This window comes from Ambystoma mexicanum, chromosome 2p, assembly GCF_040938575.1.
Source record: "Ambystoma mexicanum isolate Mex_15411 chromosome 2p, UKY_AmexF1_1, whole genome shotgun sequence".
Lineage (NCBI taxonomy): Eukaryota > Metazoa > Chordata > Amphibia > Caudata > Ambystomatidae > Ambystoma > Ambystoma mexicanum.
In genome coordinates this window covers 455,171,374-455,196,699 of record NC_090923.1, presented here as the reverse complement: position 1 = coordinate 455,196,699, position 25,326 = coordinate 455,171,374, and the positions used below count along the sequence as shown (strand labels likewise).

At 44.6% G+C, this 25,326-nt stretch overlaps 1 protein-coding gene across 1 annotated transcript in view; it reads left to right on the top strand.

The window, feature by feature from the left end:
• MDFIC2 (MyoD family inhibitor domain containing 2) overlaps positions 1-24,163 on the top strand; it is a 990,173-nt gene extending 966,010 nt beyond the window's left edge. Inside the window, exon 4 of the mRNA XM_069643031.1 lies at positions 23,025-24,163. Within this exon, the coding sequence (XP_069499132.1) occupies positions 23,025-23,284 (260 nt within the window). The 3' untranslated portion in view covers positions 23,285-24,163. The remainder of the gene's footprint in view (positions 1-23,024) is intronic.
• Positions 24,164-25,326: the final 1,163 nt, after the last annotated feature.

Genomic DNA, 25,326 nt, shown 5'->3' with positions numbered 1-25,326 from the left:
ACGTTTCTAGAGAATGACAGGTTGGCATTTAAAAGAGAGAGACAATAGTTGTTGCCTGGCTGTTTTGATCACCTGATAAAGTCATCTTATGTTATTTCTACCCGCCTATGTGTGCCCTAACTAAAAGAACACATGTTTTATGTAGTGAGGTAGTGTAGTAGTGTGTATGGACTTGCCCCTCAGCATCCTGACACACTTAGTCCATCCCCTAGGTGAACGATCACCACCATCTGACAGGAATGCAAGGGCATCTGATGAGTGACCAAGATGAACCTAGTTACCCCCAGAAACTATTTCAGTCAGGCCTCATGAGAATATCTGCAAGGCATCACTCCAACTAGGTCTCAATCCTGCTTCTCTGCAAGGTCTAGTACTCCGTCAAAATGGAACATAGCTGTACCCTCCCAAGGCATGGTCACACACCCTCATACATCTGCAATAAACACTGCTCGACTTCACCCACCCCGCACACACCACTACTTCGAATAGAATGCAGCTGAGCGCACATACACATTTTCCTTGATGCTCCTTTTACCCTGACAGTCCAGCACGACACCCATCCTCTCTTCTGATTTCTATGGGCTGCCAGTATGGACCTACCCGCTCCCCACGTACCTTCAAGCTGGCTAAATAACATACACAAGCAAAGATAATACTAGAGACCAGCCAATCCCTATCAATCCTTTGTGCTGGCTAAAAAATTCACTTTAATGTGTGTTTATTTACCTTCAGCCTATAAAACACATCACTTTAGTTTTGGTGGCATTTATACACAGATCTGCTGCACACTTACCAAAGGCTTTAATTAGTCTTTGCAGCCCTATCTGAGTATGATCCATCAGAATAATATCGTCTGCCCAATATAATCCAACAGTTCCAAATGTTGGTGACAAAAAGGCCACTTTCTTCAGGTACTTGCCCATATCTGAGACATACAGATTGAATAAGCAGGAAATCAACACAAATCCTTGCCTCAGGCTGGTTACAGATTGAAATATCTTTTGTGCATGCAAAAAATTACTTCATATCCCACATCTCGCACCATGGTCCTCCAGAGAGCGTTCATCCACACATTGCTTTGAGGCCATACCATTGGCCTTAGGCACTATACAAATGCCATGTTACAAAACATAACAACTCGGAGAGGCCCTCCTACCATCTCCAACAGTGATGGAGAAATGAGGAGTGCCACTTGTTTTGGCATATGAAGGCACATATCCCTACTTTTTAAGAACAAGAGAAGATGTCAGGGTATGCATAGATGATAACAAAAACATAGAGGAGGTTTCAGAGGAAGCTGAAGCCCTACATTATACACCTCCGGGACTCTGCTGAGGCGATCCCATCAGGCAGATTAGTTTCCTTTCCAGAAGAGCATGACAGACTGGATTAAAGGAAGTAAGGTTTACTCTAATAAAGGTGTGTCTCATTTTTTCTGAAACTGAGCATGAACAGAGCAGTTGTTTTCTGAGCTATGACACCACATACTGGTTAACAGTCTGACCTCTTTCAGCACTGGCACAGGCATTGGAGATGTATGATAACACAGGGCTTTCCAATGTATTGCAAGGAATACAGTCAAAACAAAAGACATCATATGTTTTCTCTCTCCAAGACTAGTTATCTGAAAATTAGACACAGACCAGTACTGAAAGCAGTCAACATGCCAAGTGGATGAATGAGATGAATTACTGTTCAAGGACCAACCAATGTGTCCAGTATACATGCCAGTTAGTGTAAGGGGTTCACTATTATGGGGAGGTATGTAGCAGCTAAAGTGGCTAATCAGGTTTTCCATGTAATTAATTGCCAAAGTCCAAAGAGGATATTTTTTATTATGCACTTTAGAACAGTTTAGCGCATGCACTGCAACATTACATCTTATCTTTGGGCCTCATTACAAATTCAGCAGTAAGTGGAAACATTGGGCCTCATTATGAGTGTGCCGGTACGATAACAACGGTGCTGGTGAGCCTACTGGCGCCATTGTTACCGGACCGGCACACTCCGAGTCTGTGAGCGGCTACCGTGCTGCCTACCAGGTCTGACCTGACGGGTCGGTCATCAGCCGCTCGCAGACTTACATGGAATCACTGGCACTGTCACACACGGTGCCTGTGCTTCCATGCTCCCCATTCCCATTGAGTCCTATAGGACTCAATGGGAATGGGGATTTACCTTTTCTGGCGCCTGACTTCCCGAACCGCCAAGGCTGAAATGCCCCGGCCGATAAACCAGGCGCTGGAAAATCTTGCAAGTCAATGGACCTCATTACAAGTCCGGCGGTAGCGGTAAACCCGGCAGGCTGCCGCCGGACTTGTAATGAGGCCCATTGTCGGCAACAGAATTACTGCCACTTTTGCCACTTGGCCAAATTAAAGGTCAGACAAAATGGGTGGTAATTCTGTCAGCAAATGTAGCCATGGTGGAATTAAAGATATAACCTGGTGTAAATTCCACTATCATTAATTTTGCCAGTGGAATTAGCACCAGAAATGAAAACGGTAATGCCACTGCATTACAAGTGGACATACTGCTGAAACAGCGCCACAAATAAAGTGCAGTTACCTCATCCTAAAAGGTGGAGCTGAATGTATTTATTTTTATTTATTGGTTATTTGTAATGAGCACTATACAGCAAAGTTGTGTTTCAAGGTGCATCAAGACAAGGGGGAATGAGGAGGAAGTATCAAATAAAAACAAAAACGTTCTTAAAATGTCTTGAAACATTCAGAATCATGCAAGTGCTATAGAATGAGATGAAGGAGGGACATGCGGAAAGGGGAGGAAGGGGTTGAAAAAAAACGAAACAAGCTCCTACAGGGCGGTGAGGCAATTCGTATCGTGAAAGTGCTGAGACATAAACAAAGGAGGTGTGAGGGAGGAAGGGGAGTGCAGGAGGGGAGAAGGGGGGAACAATACAAAAACAAGTAAAAAAGTGCAGGTACAAGTAGGTAAATTATATTGTGGAAAGACCAGAAATGCAATTGTGACAAGCAGGCATGAATGGTTACAGACTGGAAAAGCCTTGCATCATGGCATAAGGGGCTACAACAGGCATGCAGACAGGCAATTATGACTAAGCAGGTATGAGTGGCTGCAGACTGGTGCTACATCAGGTGTACAGAAATTGAATGCCAATATAGTCAAGGTGGAGCATTGATTAAGTACATAAGTGAATTTCAGTACAGGCATTCGAAATGTAATCCAGTGGTTTTAGGAAGGTAAATGCAGAACATGGCACAGGGCTGAGACACGTCAATTCGCATGGTCGTAGGTAGGTAAAAAGGCAAAGTACAGCACAGGCTTCGAAATGGCAATCCCGACATTGCAGGTAGGTCAAATGCAGAACAAGCTCAGGGAAAAGTGAGACAATCAGGTGTTTGAAAGTAGGTACAAATGAAAAATGAAAAATACAGCAGAGGCTGATTAAACCAACCAGTTGGTGAGACTCGCTGCATGATATGGGGCAGATGCAGAGGGCGAAGACAAGTAGTGGATAGAAGCCGTGGAGAGGCAGTGTATTAACAGCATGGTGAGAGGGTGACAAGACGTGACATGGGCATGCTAGAGCCGACACATAAGCTGTGATGGTGGAGTAGGACAAGTGGCAAGGACAACGAGCGTGCCAAGGACAGTAACTTGTGGAACAGGAGCGCTGCAACCAGGAAGCCAGTGGGAGCAATGCCTGTACCCGTAGGCAGTGAAGTCAGAAGAGAGGTAGGGATAACCGGAGAGTGGCGAGGAGGCACCAGGAGGGCATGAAGTCAGAAGAGAGGTAAGGAACACCAGAGAGCGGCGAGGAGGCACCAGGAGGGAGTGAAGTCAGAAGAGAGGTAAGGAACACCAGAGAGCGGCGAGGAGGCACCAGGAGGGAGTGAAGTCAGAAGAGAGGTAAGGAACACCAGAGAGTGGGGAGGAGGCACCCAGAGGCAGTGGAGTCAGACGAGATGTAGGGATGAAGTCGAACGCTCCATATGGTGTCTTTCAGGAACGTTCCCGGCATCTTGAAGAAAATGCCTATTTACCCTTGCCAGTTTGTGCTCACGAAATTCATGATGAGGGACAATATGAAGTCGGATGCCCCATCTGGTCTCTTCCAGAAACCTTACCGGTATGCCATTTGAATCTCAGCCACTCAAGACCATGCAGATGCCAGTTGCACTGTCAGACAACGCCTTCCTGGTTCCAGTTCACGAAAATCACACTGCATAGCGGTGATAGAAATGAAGTATATTTCCATCACCAGGTGGACCTAGTGGACTCAGAAAGCATATGTAGGGGTTGTATATTGCCCAAACTCACTTCCCAACGCCATTCTGTCACTAGAAATTGCAAACCTGGAGATCCAGCACCTCATGCTCTCCATTGAGCTGCAGAGGCTTGCACAGCAGCAGCACAGAGCACAAGTAGTCAAAAGGCAGACGAGAAGCTATGCAAGGAGAGTGCCCTGTCACTGGTTCGGGCTATCACCATGGTCAATAAATGATGGGCATCTAATAACAACATACCGCCTCAACAGGAGACCATTGCAGAGCTACACATCCAGATACAAGATTATGTGAAAAGCAAGATCAACATCCAAACAGCAATTCCACCACTGTTGAAGCTTATGTTGGTGGTGCACTTGCTCGCCACAGACACCTTCCAGCACACTGTGTGCATGCTGCATGACATGTCACATCCCGCGTTTTCAATCTTGCTCACCCAGTTGCTGGATGCTCTCATACAGCATTTACCCCAGAACACCTATCTACCCTGGAGGATAGCGAGCAACACAGGTTGGATCCCCGGGTCCGTGCATAGAAACCTCTGGGTATTAAGCACGTTATAAATAACCTATCCCTTTGGCACAAAACATTGGAAGCACCACCACACAGGACAAGGCCCTGCAAGACAACTAGATAACTTGACAGAAATGCATGTTGCCCAATGCACTAAGAAATACAGTAAGTATGAACTACAAGTACTACAATGTAAAGGGAAACCAGACCTACAAAGGCAACAGCACAGTTTCCCTATGCACGATGACAGGGCAACACTGACACACTGCGATAGTATGAATGCTGCAAACAATGAATGTACATTCTCAAGAGATGGAGAGGTTATGTGCAAGCAAGAAACGGTGGGCAAACTAGATCTGGTGTGTGCCATGATGCTCTATATGTGCATTAGGAGACATGTTCCCCTGAACTCGGATGTCAACGTGGGCGGACCTCTTGTGCACCAACAACTAACTGACAATTAATTCTGAGCACATTTCATTACACATACCTCACATAATTGTATATACAAACATACTACATTTGTTACATCCACTCAAAAAAGGCTGTCCTCACATCTGTTCAAGTTAACTTGTGATTTAATATACATAACAAGAAACACCCAGGCCCACCTACCTCCCTCAATTCTCAACACCCTGGCCATCCCACCTCCCTCAATCTCCAAACACCCTTGCCCGTTCTCCTTCTTCAATCCCCATGTCCATTCTGAGTCTTTATTTGCATGGGTGTTTGCCATGTCTATGCAGAGCTGTTGGACAATGTGACCGTAATCGGTGAGAGCACCTTGAAGGAGTGCTAGCACCAGATCCAGGTGAGGACTGGCAACATTTGGCCTGGGGGCAAGTTTACTTTTCTGGGCCAAAGTGTAATTGCCCAAACACACAGTGCACCAGACCCAACTTCCAGGACTAATAAACTCAAGACCAACCCCACCCCCACCCACACATTCTCAAGTATATATAGTAGACATTATTGACATTACTTTTCTTGTATGCAACATATTTTTCAGCTATTTTTGTGGTTTCCTAGAGACCCGGACCCCTGGAAATGTCCCACTTACCAAACATAGTAAAAATATTTCACCAGGATAATATTATTGGTGAAATGTGATTTCAGCTAAGTTTTCATTGTGTTGCAGTTTGTTATTTGGCAGCAGACTACATCTCCTCCCGTCTCAAGCCATCTTTTGTTTTAGAACAATGTAAAAAGGTGGCAAAGCTGGAGAATTGCTTAACCAGGGGACCTGGGTTTGCTCTCATAGCAAAACATGAGCTGGCGTGGGAAATGACTCATACCTAATTTCATGCCTCCCCACCCCACAACACAAAACCCATACCTACAATATATGTACCCCCACACAGCATAACTCCCTTACTTGTCGTCCTGCTCCCTCACCAGTATGCTTAACGTACATTTATGTTATGTTATGTTATGTTATGTTATGTTATGTTATGTTATGTTAGCAGTACTTGAATAGCACACAGTCACCATTAGTCCCCAGGCGCTCTGGCGGATCTGTAAACAGGAAGGGTGGGTAGGGTTAGTCGGAAAGAGGGGAGAAGGAGAGTGGGAGAAGTGGTGTGCTGTTGGCAGCTTCAGCTCGGTATACACCGAGTGCTGGGCTTATGTGCTAGTTTCGGATCTGGCGAAGGCCTCAAGTGCTGTGGGTGAAGTTATGTGTTGTTGATGTGGTGTGGTAAAGTGCGTGCGGATTGCTGGGAGAGAGATAGTTGTGTGGTTTTGTGTGGGTTTAAGTATGCAGAAGATTGATGGTTGGGTTAGTGGGGTCTATGTCCTGATTCAGGTACATATGGTTCCGTTACAGTTGTATACTTGTGGGTTGGGGTGTTGCTGGCTCCTCGTGGGCCAACTCGTTTTGGTGATGCTGCGCTGATCCAAATTTATGCTATTGAGTATAGTTTGGATTGGTAGGTGCGTCTGAACCTAATCTTCAGGTGTGGGACTGTGTGGGTAATAACTATTCTCAGGTTATCTAGAGTGACCCTGGTCGGTTAAGGCTTTGAATGGTTCAGGGTCTGAGTCATGTTGATGTGTTGTCCTGGTGGATCCGTCTTGGTGAGCCTGTGTATTCAGACCTTCGTATCCTTCTATCCTGACTGGTTCTTTGGTTTCCGTGGGGTGACCATCCTTGGGACTATTGTTTAGTTGTGGTTTTGTGTGGTGGCGTAGTGTGCTTCCTGCTATGTAGTGGTGGACAGTGTGTAGTGATGAATCATTCTGTTTCTTACCCATTGGATTGGGGCCCGTGGTGCAGTGCTTCCTTTCCCCCTCTGTATTTTGTCCTTAGGGCTGTTGGGGAGGTAATAGTTAGGGTTGTGGTCCTCTTGAAGATTTGTTCTAGTCTTTCTGTCTTAGTTTGCTATGTTTACTGTCTTTGGTCATATTGCGGCTGTCTTCCGTTTGGTCCTTTAGTATGTCATGGGATGTTTACCTTGGCTTTTCCCATAGATTGATCGGTGTGTATCGCGGTCGCTCTATGTTCATTGCTGTTTTCTTTTTTTTTTGTTATGTCGGTGCCCCTCTGGCCAGTCTTTCTAGTTATGACGTGAAGAGCCAGGTTTTGAGTAATTTCCTGAATAATAGGTGGTTTCTTGTGTTACGTATGTACTTTGGGAGGTCGTTCCAGGTTTTTGGGGCTTGGTGAAAGAAGGAGGATCCTCCAAGTTTTCTTTTGTTGTAGGGCTTCGGTTCTAGGCGGATGTCCATGCTTGATCTGAGCGTTCTTGTTGGTTGATGTAGGCGCAGTTTGTCTCTTAGGAACTCAGCGCCTTCGTTGTGTACTGCTCTGTACGTAATGCACATCGTTTTGAATTTTATTTGTTGTTTTATTGGTAGCCAATGTAGTGTTTTTAGCGCTAGTGCGGTGTGTTCTCTTCGGGGTAGTTCCGGAAGTAGTCTGGCTGCCTCATTTTGAATGCGTTGTTGTTTTTTTTGGAGTTGTTCAGGCATGGCTAGGTATAGGCTATTGGCATAGTCTACCTAGGACATGACGAGGGCAATGATGGTGGTTGTTTTGTTGGTGAATGGTAGGAAAATTAAGATTCTTTTTGCCGCTCGCAGAAGCATTTCTTGACGAGAGCGTTTACTTGTGGCTCTAGTGTGAGATTATTGTCCATCAGTACCCCCAGGTTTTTTACAATCGGCGAGCTTCCCAGGGTTGTCCCGAGTTCCCTTGGCCAAGGGATGAATTGGTTTTCTCCTCCATTTTTTGTGACAATCATTATTTCAGTTTTGCCTGGGTTGATTTTGAGGGAGTTGGAGTTCATCCAGAAGAATACATCTCGGAGGCAATTTTCTAGCGTTGAGTTTCTTTCCGGGTTGTCTTGTATTTTGAAGATTATTTGTGTATCATCAGCGTAGTTGTAGCAGGTGAGGCTGTGGCTTTTGATGATTCTGATAAGTAGATACAGGTAGATGTTGAATAGTAGTGGGGAGAAGGATGATCCTTGTGGTACTCCACAGGTGGAATCTCTCGGGCTGGATTTGAAGGGTTTCATCCATATGGTTTCCGTTCTGTTTGTTAGGAAGGATTTGATCCATAGTAGTGCGGTGTCTGTTATTCCAAGTCCTTCTAATCTCGTTATGAGAGTGTCATGGTCGACTGTGTCAAATGCTGCCGATAGGTCTAGGAGCATCAAGGCAGTGCTGTTGTCCGAGTCTGCATTGAATTTTAGATTGTCCGTATTGAGAGTAGAGCTGATTGCGTTCCTCTCAGTGGTCTGAAGCCAACTTGTGCCTGGTCTAGTAGGCTGTGCTCTTCCATAAACTCTTGGGTTGTTTTGTATATGTACGTTTCGAGCAGCTTGGCTGTATATGGTATGTTGGAGATGGGTCTGTATTTGGAGAGGTCCTCTACGTTTCCCGCTGTATCTTTGAGTAGTGGCCTGATGTATGCGTTTTGAAGGCTTGTGGCACTTTCCCAGTTGCAATGGAATGGTTGAGGACGTTCCTGTGATATTCCATGGGCGTTCCTTGTTTAAAGAGTTTTTTATAGAGTTTCCTTATTTATAAAGTAACAATATAGTACAAACCCATATGAGTGAGGCTTTCTCTACAGATAGTTAAGGAAAATAAGGCACAGTGATGAATATAATGTATCAAGTGTGTATGATGGAGTTTTGAGCAATGTCTTCCAGGTTCGACATCTTCCATTTCAGAAAGCAGGAAAGACTTTATCTTCTCCTATTACACCGTAAAAGCTCTGCACAAGCTTTTGAGCCCACACTCATGGTTCATAATATTCACCAATGTGTCCACATGTTTGCTGTACGTTTTGCTATTTCATATGCTTAGATCAGACCTCTAGTTTAATGTTACCATAATTTTATTAAGTCGCTTAACCTGACTCTAACCTGCAATCGCTCTAACGTCCTTAGCATACCCCAGTTCGGATGTTTACTGCTTGTTGTTACTTCCTGTTGAATTCACTGAGCTTTTGTCATATCCTTGCTGCTTTAACAGCCTTTCCGGCAAGACGACTGAATTGATTTAACATTGCCTAGCCTTCTCAAGCTCCAAGCCGCATACTGCCCATATGAATGCCTAGCTTACATTAGAAGCCTGCAATTTAGTCATTGCTCAGTGCATACGGTGAGCTGTATTGTTCTAATGTGTTCAGCTGTACCTGATTCCACACTTCTCATAGATTACTATACTCACACTGAGTCCCATATTGTGTTAGCTAACTCCTTAATATAAGCTAATTAGACACTTGGTCTACTACGCACTAATTACCTATGTATAACATGTATGCCTCGATTTTACCACTGGTACTGCTGCTAGGTTCAATCCTGGTCTCTCACCAGCCCTTTTCAATCACACTTGTAACATCTGCGTCCTACGCCTGTCCAACTATGAACAATACTAATCACCTACCACCTGGGATCAGGGCCACTCCTTTCCTACCTTTGCTTAAACTTAACCATCCGGACCCACCAAATTACTTCTTAAGCTATGGCCTGATTCTATGACCCAAAACAGAGTTCCACTGATTGACACCAACCTTCCTGCACCACCAACTAACGGGAGCTCCAATGGCCTTTAAATCCAGTCTACGTCCATTAGACTCCCTTGCCCTACTAAAGACAGAAATTACAGACTCCACTCTAGACTTGCAACACATTGCAAGCCTATGCTCAATTCCCCTACTAAAACATCATTACCAACCACCCCCAAAAACCTCCTTGCATTTAGCAAAGACATTACCAAAACTCTGAATAACCATAACAAGAAACCAAAACCGGATAAAATAAATGCCACCCCTACCAACGCTACCACCCAAACTATTAAGGGAGCATTTATAAATGCTACATCTATGGTAGCTCATGCGACAGATATAGCTGACCTAATCACAACTGAAAACCTAGACTTCTTGGCCATAACAGAATCATGGCTGCATGCGGCAGCAGGCCCTTCACTCCTACTTGCCGTACCCGAAAATCACTCGATCATAAGAGTTGACAGGTAAGATTCCAGAGGAGGGGGCATTGCTATCATATTCAAGAATAACCTAGATTTAAGATTAGCTTCTGCACCCTCACTCTCATCCTATGAATTACTCACAGCCAAATTACCTCTTTTGAACACACGTACCATAACGGTACACCTAATTTATAGACCTCGAGGGCCCATTGGCTCATTTGAGGAAGACATGACGATATTACTCTCCGATAATACTAAAACATCTTCGCAAATACTAATATTAGGAGACTTTAATCTAAGATTCTATGACCCTAACGATCACCAAGCACTAACAATAGCTAACACCCTCACGGAACATGACTTTAACGAAAAAGTTACCCAGCCCACCCATGACAAAGGGAGGACTCTAGATGGGGTAGCTGAACTAAACTGTGATACTGCTATCACGTCTATTGCACCCCAACTATGGACGGATCATTACCTTCTCTCATTTGCGCTTGCAGCTAATACTCCTAAAATCAAATCCTCCTTGTCCTTCAATAAAGCAAAAAGAGACATATCGAGGCTGAGTACCACAAAAGGAAATACACCAAACACAGTCTTATAAAGATTCTCAGATCTTTATTCAAATAACTGTACGGTTTACAAAGAAACAAAGTATCATATAGCTATCTGGCCCTCAGTACATCACAGCGAATACCAGCCCTTTCGGTGTGAGAAGTGAGAGGTACTGGACGTCTAAACATTTGCGTCTTTTATACAGTTTTCAATCTCAATGTCCAAGCCCTCTGCAAGTTAATAATTCTCAGTCTAGGGTTTGTGCCGAGTTTGCCTCTAGTTAGTCTAACTATATGCATGTGGATTACATCTAGTTTATAAAACAACAAGTCACAATGGCAACAGTGTATCTTAGATTCTGACATTAAGCCTTAGTACATGTTTTATACAATGTAGTTCAACAAGCGCTCAGATTCAGTATTTAAACAACATTGTATTCAATGTATGCCTGCGGATCAGACTTGTTGGCGTGAGTAATCCTTTGATCTTCAAGTCAAACATAGGACATAGGGCCTCATTACACGGTAGGCGGTAGGGGTTTACCGGTACCGGTAAGGGCACCGGTACCGGTAAACCCCTACCACCTTACTATGAGTTCCCTTTGCGGGACCCGACTTTAACGGCTGGTTTTACCAGCCGTTAAAGTTGGGTGCCGCAAAGGGACCTCAGAGCTAATTACGGTACCGCAATTTGCGGTACCGTAATTAGCACCTTCTATGGGGGCAAAAATGGGAATGGGGAAGAGCCTTGGTGAATGGGGAATTACCGCCCCCGCTCACCTTGGAGTAGGGCGGTAATTCCGCCATCCACCAAGGCGGACACGGTAAGATACCGGCGGCAACCATGGCGCTAATAGCGCCATGGTTACTGCCTACCATGTAATGAGGCCCATAGTCTTATTACACAACCCAAACATTTAGCCTACAGACAGTTTAGGCATTAACCTGTGTAAAGGTCAGGACAGCTATGGTTACGAGCAGGAGAACACCAAAATGGCGGCTAGGTCGATCTAAGGTCGGAACCTTGCAATGCAGATTTCTTCGCAGAGCGACTGGGGTTAGGCCAATATATACACAATCAAGGAGGCATAATATGATATCCCGTTTAACAAACCCTCCTGATTCAGGAAATATCAATTGCCATGAGGTCGGATACTAAGATTTCTTTCAGCACAAATTCATTGGAGATCTTCTCTGGGGCGCATACTTTGTGCCCTAATTCACCCATCGCTTGTGCACAACATCCTCCTACCATCGAACATATACCAGGAAGACTTTGTATACAGCAGCAAAGAAACAACAGAATACCTACAATAATCAACAAGATCGAAAGTAACTTCCAACCCCAAGATCGTAGGAGGTCCCAGAACCAAGCACTAAATTCCCAGTTTCCCTCGGGAACATGCACTTCTGAACTAAGGACGTGCAGATTTTGGATTGCTCTGAAAATCATTGGGGAGGAATCTGGCACGAAAACGCAGCAAGCGGACCCCACTAATTTACATACCCCACCACGTTCAGCCAATATGACATCTAATGCCATCTGGTTCTGAAGTGCCACTAACCTTATTGCTTTCTGTTCTAACGTCATATTATAGAGTATGTCAGTGGTCCGGTTGATGGTCCTCTCCAGTACTTTCGCTAGTCTCCTGATATCTTCTGAGTTCAGTATTTGTCCCCAAATGGCAGAACGGATTTAGCTACATCGCCCAGAATTTTTTCTGAAGTAGCCCCATTCTTGTCCCACCATGGACGAGCCTTTGAAACTTCTATAGTGCTAGCAATGAATACCCCGGGTAACAGAAACCCTAAATAACAAGTTCCCTGCCAATCCCTGGGCATCCATGGAAATGCTACATTACTGTAAACAAAGTAGACAGGTTCGCCTACATACAAAGGTCTATCCACACACGCAACATTGGCACAACCCTTAAAATCACCCATTCACTGAGTACCATTCCTCTGTATGCAGAAAGAAACTGAATCGGGGCTGTGGTTAACAGTATAAGAAGGAGGCATCCCTATTGCATCCCTATTGCCCATAGGAGCCATCTTGAAAGAGATCAAGGATTGAAAAGGACGGGACAGTCTGTCAGAAGGCCTAATAGAAGCAACATTTGCCTTGCTCCTATTCGCAAAGAGTGAGCATCCCAGGGGCGTTAGAACACGTTTCTCAAAATCATTTAAGTTAGTCCATCAAAATTCCCTGAGATGCTATTGTTCCATCGGCCAAAGGATAGTGCTCTAAGAGAAGCGTAACAAGCAGTTGTCAGAGGTAAAGGATGAATATACCAACCCAGACCCTTATCCCGGAGTTATGGAAAATGCGAACAAACCCAACAGTTGGACGCATTAAAATGGCATGTGTAGCATTCATAATGAGTATTTCGTATGAGCGGGAGCGGTTGCAGGCATTGTTCTTCAAACGATTTACACCAATGTTTTTTTTGGCGACCTCCAGGCCGAGCGTCTTCTTAGTCCTTTCACAAACTGTAGCCAACAGAATCACCTTCTATACAAATGACCGGGCCAAAAAGGCAAGTCCTTCATGACTTTTCTTCGAAGGCACAGCCTAACCGTGCAGTAGGTCTATATCCTCAGACGCAGATCGTACCTTGTGATCCCTGGTACTGAATGATCTGTGAACAATGTGTCGTCACTTCCCGTTGGAAGCGACAAATCCAAAGCAGGATCAGATGCAAGATCCGGGACAAATTCAAAAGACGAAACTGTTGGAGAGTCTGGAGACGAAATGGCTGTTTCCCCAGGCCTCACAGGCACAGGGAGAGTCTCTGATGCACTCTCTATGCTGTTTAATGCTTCATGATTGTTGGTTGCAGAACTGGTGAGGGGTTCTGTATCTTCTGTAGCATGTGGCACAGGGTGTGGAATCCTCTTGATGTATGATGCGTGGATCCAATTCTTCTTTCCTGCTACCCGCACCGCCGTCTGTGTGACCAGGTGGACCTGATGCAGGCCCCGCCAACGAGGTCCGAGGCAAGAGGATCACTCAAATGCTTTCGTAAGGACCCAGTCACCCGGCTGTATGCTGTGGCCGGGCCCTCGTATTTCACAGGTAAAGCCTCTTGCACCTGGGGATAAATCAAATACAGATTTTTTGTTAACTGGCCACAATAGTCAGAAAGAAGTACATTATCGACCTTGCACAAAGAACGGGGCCTGGGGACATTCCAAATGTTAGCTGGCCTACCCATGGCCACCTCTAAGGGAGAGAGCCCAGTCTTAGTTTGAGGGGTCGTCCTCATGGACAATAATACGATCGGTAAGGCGTCCGGCCATTTTAGTTTGGTGCCGGCCCACGTCTTAGCGAACTGGTTCTTGATGATGCCGTTGTGTCTTTCTACTAGTCCAGCACTCTGTGCGTGTCCGGCCGAATGGAATCATTTATCATCTGTATCAATCTGTAATCCCGCGCATATCTGCAGAATTACAGCAGCGATAAAATGTGGACCATTGTCCGACCAGATGACTCTTGGCAAACCAAATCTAGGAAAATATTCCTTCAACATGGTCTTCGCCGTGGTCATAGTGGTGGCATCTTTGACAGGAAAAGCTTCATCCCATTTGCTAAAGGCACAAATGACCATTTGTGCACATTTAAAGTTGTTACAACGCTCCATTTCTATGAAGTCAAAATTGATTACTTCAAAGGGGACAGAAGGTGGATCAAAACTACCCCTTTGAGTTGATGTGCCCTTTCCCACATTGTGCTGTAAACAAATCATACACAGCTGAATGAAGCGTTCAGCTACCTTAGGGATTTTGTCATTTACCCACACATTTTGCAACATTTTGGTGACCTCATGAGCACAAACATGGGTGGGACCGTGGGCCATAACAACCATCATCATAATATACGCGTCGGGCAATAACCACTTCCATTCAACTTTGTCCACCCAACACCCGTCATCATCCAATTTCCCAAACCCTCAGCCCACTTCTTAGATTCCTCTAACGTGGCATCGGCTTGAATATTCTTTATGGAATCAATACCCTCGTCCAAAGTACAGGCATTTGTGGCTTCCCTTGAAGTATACATTTCTGAAGAGGGATCAGTGGCAGTCTGTTTGGCTATCTGGTCAGCGAAAGCATTACCTTTTCCTACATTGTCTATGACCTTCTGATGCGCTGCGCATTTCATGACAGCTAGCTGAGTAGGGAGTGCAAGCACTGAGAGTAACCGTACTATGAAGGAGCCATGTTGGATTTTTGTACCATGTGAAGTCAAGAAACCTCTTTCTGCCCAAAGTCTGCCGACGTTGTGAACCACCCCAAAGGCGTACTGACTGTCAGTATATATATTTACTGTAAGCCCTTCAGAAAGTTCATAAGCTCGGGTAAATGCTATAATCTCTGCGGCCTGCGCGGAGATATGCGTGATTCTTTTGGTCTCCATGACCGTGCTCAATGTTGTGATTGCATAAGCAGCTGTGGATGTACCATCTGGGAGTTTGAAACAGGAAACGTCACAAAACAGCTCCCCTAGCGGATTATTAAGAGGAGTGTCCTTTAGGTCAATTCTTCCTTTAGTCTCTTGTGCTGTGGTGTAAAGGCAGTCATGTGACTCTTCGTCACTGCAAGCAGTACCTTGCGGGAAAGGTAGAAGTTCAGCCAGATTAAAGACACAACACCTCTTAATTTGGATGTGTGGTGCAAAGAAGATCAATTCGTATCTCGTTAATCATACAGAGGTGAGGTGTTGCGGTTGTGTTCTGTTTAATAGAATATCTACAGAGTGAGGTACTATCAGGGTTAAAGCATGGCCTAGGACCATTCCCTCGCTCTTTTTTACAGACGCAGCAGCAGCAGCGACAGCTCTCAAACATCTTGGCAAAGCACATGCAACAGGATCAAGGGCGGAAGAAAAGTAGCTGCATGGCCTATTCTTCCCTCCATGTTCCTGCGTTAATCCATCCAAAGCACATCCATCACATTCATGCACATACAACACAAAGGCCTTTTCATGGTTTGGTGTGCCCAAAACCAGTGCTGAGCATGATGCAGTCTTGATAAAATCAAATGCTTGCTGGTGTTCCAAGTTCCACGGCAATGGCGAAGAAATGCCCTTCTTTGTCAAAGCCAACATTGGTTTAATCACTAAGGAGAAGTTCGGGATCCACTGCCTACAGTAAGAAGCCATTCCTATCAAGGCTCTAACTTCCTTCTGTGTATTTGGGACAGACATGCTAGATTTTTATCTGTTCAGGCGTCAACCTTCTTCCTTCCTTTGACAGGAGATAGCCTAAATAGGCGACCTCCTGTCGACAATACTGACATTTTTTAAGCAAAGCTTTGTGTCCATGTTGTGCTAGATGGATAAGCAACAACACGGTGCCCTCCTTACAAGTGCTCTCTGAGTCAGCAGCTAAGAGTAGGTTGTCTACATACTGAAGCAGTGTACACGTATTGGGCAACTCGAGTGTGTTGAGCTGCTCTTTCAAAGCCCTACTGTGGATGCTACGACTTTCCGTGTAACTTTGCGGTGCTCGTGCAAAAGTAAACGAGCGTCCCCCTAAGGTGAACGCGAACAAGTATCTACTGTCCTTATGTATCGGGATACTAAAGAAGGTGTTCTTTAGATCCACAACACTAAAGTAAGTAGCTGAAGCCGGGATCATGGTCAATATTGTTGTCACATCAGGCACAATAGGAAATTGTGGAGCAATGATCTTATTAATGGCACGTAGATCAATAATAAAACGGAAGGGAATTGCATTATCGCCTTTTTTGTACATGGGCAAAATCGGACTATTGCACAAATTACCTGCAATTTCCACAATCACCCCTCGATGCACAAAATCAGAGACAATGTATTTCAAAGCTTGCTCACCATCGACCGAGATCTTATACTGGGGAATACGTGGCAACTTCACTCCATGTTTCAAAACAATCTTAACAGGCTCAATTTGCAAAACACCAACATCATTGTCATCAATCACCCACAAACACTCCGGAACATCTCTGGTCTGGTCAAGAATTGAGAGATAGAAAGTTGCTGTGGTGAAATCGTCAAACGCACTCCATCAGAAGAACAATGAATTACCGCATTTAATTCCTTCAACAGAATCAACCCCAACAAAATCTCTCCACAATTCGTAGTCCTAAGGAATGGACAGTGGTCCATTAATGGACCCAAAGAAATAGGTACCGGTGAACAAACCGGACAGATGACTGGTGTGCCAGAAAACCCTACAGAAACATTGGTTTGCCCTGACAGTGGAATGTTTGGAACCCGTGAATGGTCAATGGAACACTTATGTGCCCCTGTATCTATCAAGAATAGTTGATTCCTATTTCCCACTATCATCTCAACGTAGGGACCTTTCTGATTAACGCGAATAGGCGTTGGTTCCAAACCCTGCTTCGGGCAATCCTAGCGAAACAGAATGTCATCGAAAGGAAGTTCTTCAGAGAGGTAAGCAGCAGTAGGATGGTAAAAAATGTTTCTATTATCCACACTCGATGCCTGATTGTCCTGCGAAAAAGGTTGCTGTGAACCTTGTGAAAACTTACCTCTAACAGGACCCCCTACCCCTGGGCGGCCTCTGGATCGTCTACCCATATTCCCAAATGTGTTATTTGACCTCTGCTGGAGGATCGGGCATTGTGCACGCCAATGACCCTGTTGTCTGCAATAAGCACACTGGTTAATGTTTACAGGACCCAAGGGCGCATTTCCTTGTGGAATGTACTGACCTCTAAAATGCGAATTACCCCCTTTGGGGCCTCTAACGATTTGCTGCAATACTACTTTTGTCTTTAAGTCACCTTTCTCTTTTCGACCCTTTCCTTTTCGTTATTGACACGATTCTCATAGTACTGAGCCATATGTAGTACTTCTGACTGAGACTTCGCTTGCCAAGCGCTCTCGGAAGACATCATTTGTGACTGGATGTCAGGCAGCAATCCACGCACAAATTTGTCCACGAATAGTCATTTCCCAGACTCTTTTCTTAAGTCTTGCCCACTGAAATCTGAAAATACTTGCTCGAACCATTTAAAAAACTTGGTAGCACCATCAGAATTTCCTTGGACACAGGCAGTAAGCATGTCCCAAATAATCCTTCTTTCTGGAATTATAGCTTTCACTTTTGTAACTATTCTATCAGGTAAAGTTAGTATTACCTGTGGTGGTCTCTCACCAGCTGGTCTTTCTCTATCAAGTCTAGTCATAGTATCCCATGAATCTCCTAACCCTGCTACATCATCTATAGTCCTAATCTGTTTCCACAAATCAACGGGCAGGACTACGGGAAACAACAGATCAATATCACTTAAGGTGAATACTGAGGATTGTAAGACAGACTCTATGGGCCTCATTACACGGAAGGCGGTAATGGTTAACGGCCACCGTTAATGGTAACGGTGACCGTTTACCATTACCGCCTTACTACGAGGTCCCTTAGCGGGTTGGTGGTAGATGACGTTTCCCTGTAGGCGGTAGCTAGTTAGTTGCCCAATACGGAAGATAATTGGCTGGTTAAGCCCTCCTGTCGAGGGGCGTATCACACGCGAGGCGACGCAGTGTGCGCAGTCCGATTATATTATTGATTTGATTACCTTGTTCCAGGAGTGACAGGAAGACAGCTGTAGGGTTAACGGGGGTAGATTGCAAGTGTATTTTGAACTTAAAGAATATATGAAGAACTTACCAGTAGCTCGAAGAGATCGGTGACGTCACCAGTAGGGCTTTCATAGGATATCGCGAGCACAAGGCATCTTCGTTTTGAGAGTGGTGGGGAAGAGAACTGTGGTAAGGGAGTGGAAACTGAGATAAACGGTAAATGAGTTGATCGGGGAAAGGCGAAACGGGGGACGTGGCTGCGCACGGAGAATTGCGGTGCCGTAATTAGCGCCTTCCCCATTCCCATAGAGCCCTATGGGGCAGAAATGGGAATGGGGAAGGGCAATGGCGGAAGGGGGATTTACCGCCCCTCCAACCTTGGAATGGGGCGGTAAATCCCCTTTCCGCCAAGGCGGTGCCGGTATTTTACCGGCATGAGCCATGGCGCTACTAGCGCCATGGCTCACCGCCTTCCGTGTAATGAGGCCCTATTTCTTTGTAGAACCCTGTCGGATTCTTCCTAATATCAGGAATAGATTGTTTGATGGTGTTCACTTCCTGTCTCAAAAACGGGACGTGAACAAACTGTGACACATAATGTGCAGGAATGTCTTGAGCAACTGCACCTGTTGCAGGATCAGCTGGAATCTCAACTTTTGGGACAAATGTCAGAGGAACCTCTCTCATAGGCAACTGAGAAATAGGCAACTCTGAACGCTTACTAAGCAATAGAGCTAAATCGAGCGCTAAAGCAGCTGAAGAAGTATCAAACAAAAAAGCCCTCTTATAAATAGACAATACCTCTGCAGGACAACAAATCTTTCTTTTTATGCACTCATCCTGTAGGTATTCTACCATCACCTGTATCACTTTCCTCTACATTTCTGGCGTATACTGACTACACATGTCATACACTTCAACGGGAGATATCAATGTATCTGAGATCCACCTAATCGCATCTTTCGTACAAATTCGTGTTTCCTCAGTTATCGATTTTCGACAAGGAGAAAACTGTTTCTGTACGAACATAACATCCAAGCTATCACCATCTACATCTCCATTCTTTAGCCCTTCCAATTCCTTTCTATACCCAAAAACCCTCTCAACATGCTCTTGTACCTTCTCCGCAGTATCTCTAGAAAATGCTAAGGTATTCAGATCCCTTAACCCCTGTGGGAGATCTGTATCACTCCGTCTGTTCCACATTACACATAAATGGATTCCTAATCCCTCAATAAAAACGTTTTTCTCAGGAAAATTATCTAAATTATAAAGTGCGGCAAGAATATCAGCTTGGTCACCCTTTTCCATACAATGTTTAGCCCATGCAGTTAATTCACGCTTTTTCTCCGAAGACACAGTATTACAACCCTCGATCCCGCTACCTAATCTACTACAAGCAGTGTAGAACTACTTGGAAGAGGGAGAGTAGGCACATTTTGAAGATCCGGATAGTGAGGTAATATCGCTGGAGTGGCAGGCAAGCCCACCGGACCCGTAACAGTAGGCAAAGGTGGAGGAGCAGGTGGAGGAGCGGCGACAAGAGGAGGAACAATGGGAGAAAGAGGAACATTAAGAGGAGCAATAGGAGGAGCAGGAGGAGCAACGGGAGGAGAAATCACAGCAGGAAGAGGAACATACGGAGGTGGCGCAGTGGCACCAGGCCTTTGTTTAATAGTTTATCGATAAGTCAATCAGATACATGAAAGTCTTTAGAAGGATACATATTCTGGATACCAAGTGAGAAAGCCCTATCCATATTCCTAACTGAATCAGACTGTTTACTCTGGTCATATAACAACGCTTTTTCGGCGTTCGTCATATGACGGCGTGCATGCTTTTCTCTACTCTTAAGCTGCTGCATAGCTTCTTTCTTCCAATTTTGTAATACACCGAATGCTGCAGGTCTAGCCTTTTTCTTCAATAATATAGATTCTAAGTATTCAATACGAGGGATTTCAAAACTACCATTGATTGGCCACTGAAGTTCGAAAGCATGTCTAGTTTGTCTGTGCCAAATATCGTTGAATACTGTACTACCAATGCCGTGCTTACAGTGCATAGTACATGCCGGTGACCCCTCCATTGGTGCCGGTCGGCCAAATTCCAAAGATTTTCACTGCGGAATAACGCCCTGAAGCAGCCAGACAATTTCCCAGGCATGTCAGAATACTGGTGCTACCTGGTCAATAATTGTACTCACGAGTGCAATGCACCAAAACTAATTATCAGGATACTTAAGAATCGGGTCACGACTCACTTGATCAAATCCTAAGTAGGTCCGATCAGAATACAATTTTTTCTAACTAAGGTGCCTTGTGATTGGTGATTTCGGCAAATCTGCCCGCCTCGATATATGGACCCTTGTCAAGATGCCGACTCGGGCCGTGGGCTCATCGTCCAGGGATCGGGTCGTGTAGCGCTGCTGAGGTGTCGCATCTCATCCAAGAAAGGGGCCCCCGTTTACATCATCCGATCACGGTCTGATAGCCGCATCAACCTTCAATATATACACAATAAAGGAGGCATAATATGATATCCCGTTTAACACTACGAGGAACAAACGGAACATCACGACGGACACCATCATGCCACATGTCATCCCTATCCTAAACTCTTCAGAGAACACCACAGACACAAACTGGCTAGTAGATGTTTATAGGGAATAACCTAAAAAGCTCGACCAAAACCATGTTGCTCAGTGACCTCAATCTAGGCCTGCATGACCCAAAGGACAAAGCAGCCGTCTCACTAGCCAAAGAACTCTCAAACGTTGGGTTTGACCATAAAATCACTGCACCAACTCATTGCAAAAGCAGATCCATTGACTGGATCGCAGACCACAAATGCTCCTCTTCCATTACTAATATCTCATCCCTCCCATGAACAGACCACCATTGTATTCAATTCTCTATTCCCACTATTCCTACTTGGAAGGTGCTCTCGTATGTCGCACCCGCTAAAGTCAGAAGCTCGGAAAAACTAACTAAAATCAACCTTGCACCTCTTCTCGACATCCAGAACTTAAACCACCATTCAAAAACGACCCCACCTCTATGACCAACACCTATGCCTATGCCCTCACCCAAGCCATTGAGTCCATAGCTCCCCTAGAAGAAAAAAAAGAAAAAAATCAATGCACTCAAACGCATGGTTTATGGAAGAATTAGCCGTGCTACGCACCAGTAAACACCAAGCTCTAGCCAAGTGGCAATCCACGCTTAACCCATCCTCTTTAAATTAATTCAAAGAGATCTCTTCCTCGTATAAAAAAGCCATATTCTTGGCTAATTCAGAATCATTCAACCACAGAATTTCTAAAGCTAACTCAAAATCAAGGGAAATATTCTCGATCTTCAAGGATCTCATCACCCCCGCCACTAGCCCTGATGAAATCACCAAAGACGAAGCCTGTGTTCCAGCATTCAGGCTGCTCTAATCAACAAAGTCAAGATGCTCCAAGAAAAAAATACTAGCACAGCGCAAAACCATTCCCAATCAGGACAGTTCACCCCCGCCCTCCCCACCTAATCCTCTCAGTCAAACATCACATCTCTTCGTTTTCAGAGACATCACAGAGACATCACAGACCTCCTCAAACACATCAAATTCTTCACGTGTACCTTTTTTGCACTGAGGCAATTTTTGTCCTGGTACTTATACCATGCCAAACTGCACTTGTCATGCAGCAATAGTTTTCTAATGTTCCATTGTTTTAAAAAAATAGGGCAAACTGTGCCCTAGTGCTAATACCGTGCACATTTTGCACTTGCACCAGTGAAAAGTTTCTGTAATCTGGCCCCTGGAAATCGACATGGCAATGCAGCTGATTTATACATAGTTTAAGCAACAATGGTGAATCTTACCCAGAGGAAAATGATGAACATTGCATTTCTACTGCCTGGAAGAGTCTGGTTTGGATTATTGCCCAATGTGCAACGAGGGAATCCTACATGACTGTGCTAGGGATTTCCTTGGGGAATCCCTTCATCATCTTAGCAGCAGTGTGAGGGGTTCCCAGTGGCATGAACTCTTTGGTTCTAAGACTGAACTGCCTGAGAAATGAAACAATATGTCTGAGCATGTTGGCAGGTAGGCTCAGAGCTGGTCCTTTTGGGTCATCCTAAAAATGTGCCTGCTGACCAAAGAATGGCATTTGCCAAGTGTTACCAGGTTGCATGCTCGGGCAAATCTGCCTGCTTGTCACCTTCAGGCTTGCAGCACAACAAGTGTGCAAGAAAACAACAAACCACTCTTATGGAGTATATATATAGCTCAGGAAAAGACATGTTACCCAGTGTAGAGGGTACACCACACATTCTTCCAAACAGGATGTGTCGCCACTGGCCCCCAGCTGCAGGATGCTGCAGAGAACAGGTATACACTGTTTTTCTAGTAGTGTGTATTAGTGAATTTACTTGTCATTATTGCAGTATGTCATTATTTAGTGGTGCCATTTTAGCAGTGGCGAATGCATGAACCAATGGACATTTATTTGCTTACCCTCGCTTACTAATCCTGGTGTCAAACGTAGCAACTAATATTCACGAACATAACCTGTGCATATATTTCCTTTGTAGTAACATTAATGGAAACAATTGTAAATATTCCAGCTTGTCACACGTTGTGTCACGACTGTTTTCCTTTTCTTCCTAGATGAATGTGCATCCCTCATCCTGACCTGCTTGTTCTGCCAGTTCTGTGACTTTCTCTTCATGCTGCCCAGAACCTGTGAAACCATAGTCACCAACATCTGCTGTCCATCTCACAGATATTACTACGCTTCGGACGAGGATCTTCTCCATAATGAAGGCAACTCTTCCTGTGATGTTGACTGCAGTATATTTGATGCATGCCATGACACTAGTGAATGTCTAGAACTTGCTTTGGAGATCTCACAAATGTGCTACCATTAATCGAAAATTCCATCACTGATGTCTCATTTTCCATTTCAGATGTTCTTAAAGCATGGTCACACATTCTTGCATGCAATACGTTTGAATTGTTATAAATAAAGAATGACTCTGTGATGTACTAGGATGTTGCAGGATACAAGAGGGAAAATAACAGAATGCTGTTGTCAATATTCTTTCCAGTATGTATCTTGTCCAGCAGTATTACAAATAGAAGCTGTTTTGAAAAAACAACCCAAACCGTGTCCTCAATCATCTCTTGCTTCATAATTACCTCTATGCATCGATGCTTACCATCTATGGGGCTCGTTCCAAGTGTGGCGGTCCGGAAACAAGGTTGTTACCGGCACCCTTCCTTCTGGACTGCCACACTATGAGTCTGCCTGCAGGGGGCGTTGCGGCCAGCAGGGTCAGACCTACCGGGTGACAATGCCCCTACAGGCAGACATTTCACAGAAGCACCAGCACTGTATACAACGGTGCCAGTGCTTCAGTCTCCCCACTCCCATGGAGTCCTAAGGGACTCACGGGAATGGGAAGTTGCTGAATCTGCTGCCTGACTTCCTGTGCCGTAATGTCCCGGTGGCACCGGGTAGTCAAGTGGCGGATTCAGTGTTACTGGGTCGGTGGCTACCCGCCTGTGGAACCGGCGGGTTGCCGTCGACCTCAGAATGAGGCCCAATGGCTCTATGACTATGTGGCTGAGAAGGTTTTGCTATGGTTAACCAGTATCAAAAGAGTTTATTTGGTTATTTTGTGTAAAGGAATGCAATTCCCAAAGCTTTTCATGTACATCTATCATCTCGGTACAGCTGATTACAATTTTAGATACCAGATAACTTTATTCGTTTACATTTTGCAATAAAGGTTGTTTTTCTACTTCCTCCTCTTTTTCTTTGTGTTAAAAGACTTGCAATTTGTTTTACCGAAATGTAATTGTAGGTAGTTGTTCTTGCTTTGTATCCTGATAAATGAGATTATAAAATCATCCTCTTATGTTGCTGTGTCAAATGTTTTTTTTCTCTTCATGCTAGGAACCTGCCCCCCCATCCCACCCTACCCCCAAACTAGGCCAAATGCATCTTGTAGTAGCATAGGTTAGAGAATTCCACGGTGGGCTCTACTAAGATAATTCAAATAACCAAAGAAAGCCATTGATAACAGCAGAAAGAATTGCTGAAAACCAAGTCCAAAAACCCTCTACATTATTCTTTTGACAACAAATATTGCTCTGAGAATGGATGAGTGGTGGTCTTACTGCTAACATTTTAAACTGGAACCTCATATCAAATGAGATCACCCTTGCAGGTTTAACTTAAGGCTAGCATCATTTTGCTCATATCTTGTCCTAACTGTCTGTATATCATTTGAGCCTGTTTGTTAATGTCTTTTCAGTCACGACCTCCATTTTCTATATATATATATATCACCTGATTGTATGTGTTTATGTGGATTTCGGCACTATTGCAGATTTTCTCATAGTTATGTAATGTGGCCACACGCTGCATGGGCGGAAACAGCAAAATTAGGAAATGACCCAGGAGAGGAGAGCAAGATTCTATAGTTGTCTGTGACAATGTGAGACTATATGGGATTGGATAGGAGAGAGCCAGACACACTCAAGCCTAACTGCACCATCGGTGTATGGAGTTTTCAAAGAGCACATCTATCTAGCAGGTAACTGACTGTCGTCCAGAAAAGTGTTGACATGGACCTGGAGTCAATTTGACAGAGGTGGGAGAAGGCAAGTGGGTAATATTAGGAAAGTCATGTGGTGTTATAGGGAGTGATAGAGTATGGATATTTGCATTCTAAATGTGGTTATTTTGATCACCCGGCGCTGCTTTCATCCTCACCACTCTTAACACCAGATGGCTACATCAGAAACTACAGCATATCACTTTTTAAAAAGCCCAACACTGCCCAAGACACCATTTGCAAAACCAACTCATATGAAGGATTTCTTTAAAAAAATGTGTCAACATCGTTGTTGCCACACAACTAACTTCAGCAATCCAAAGGAACCTAAAACTAATATATGTTCA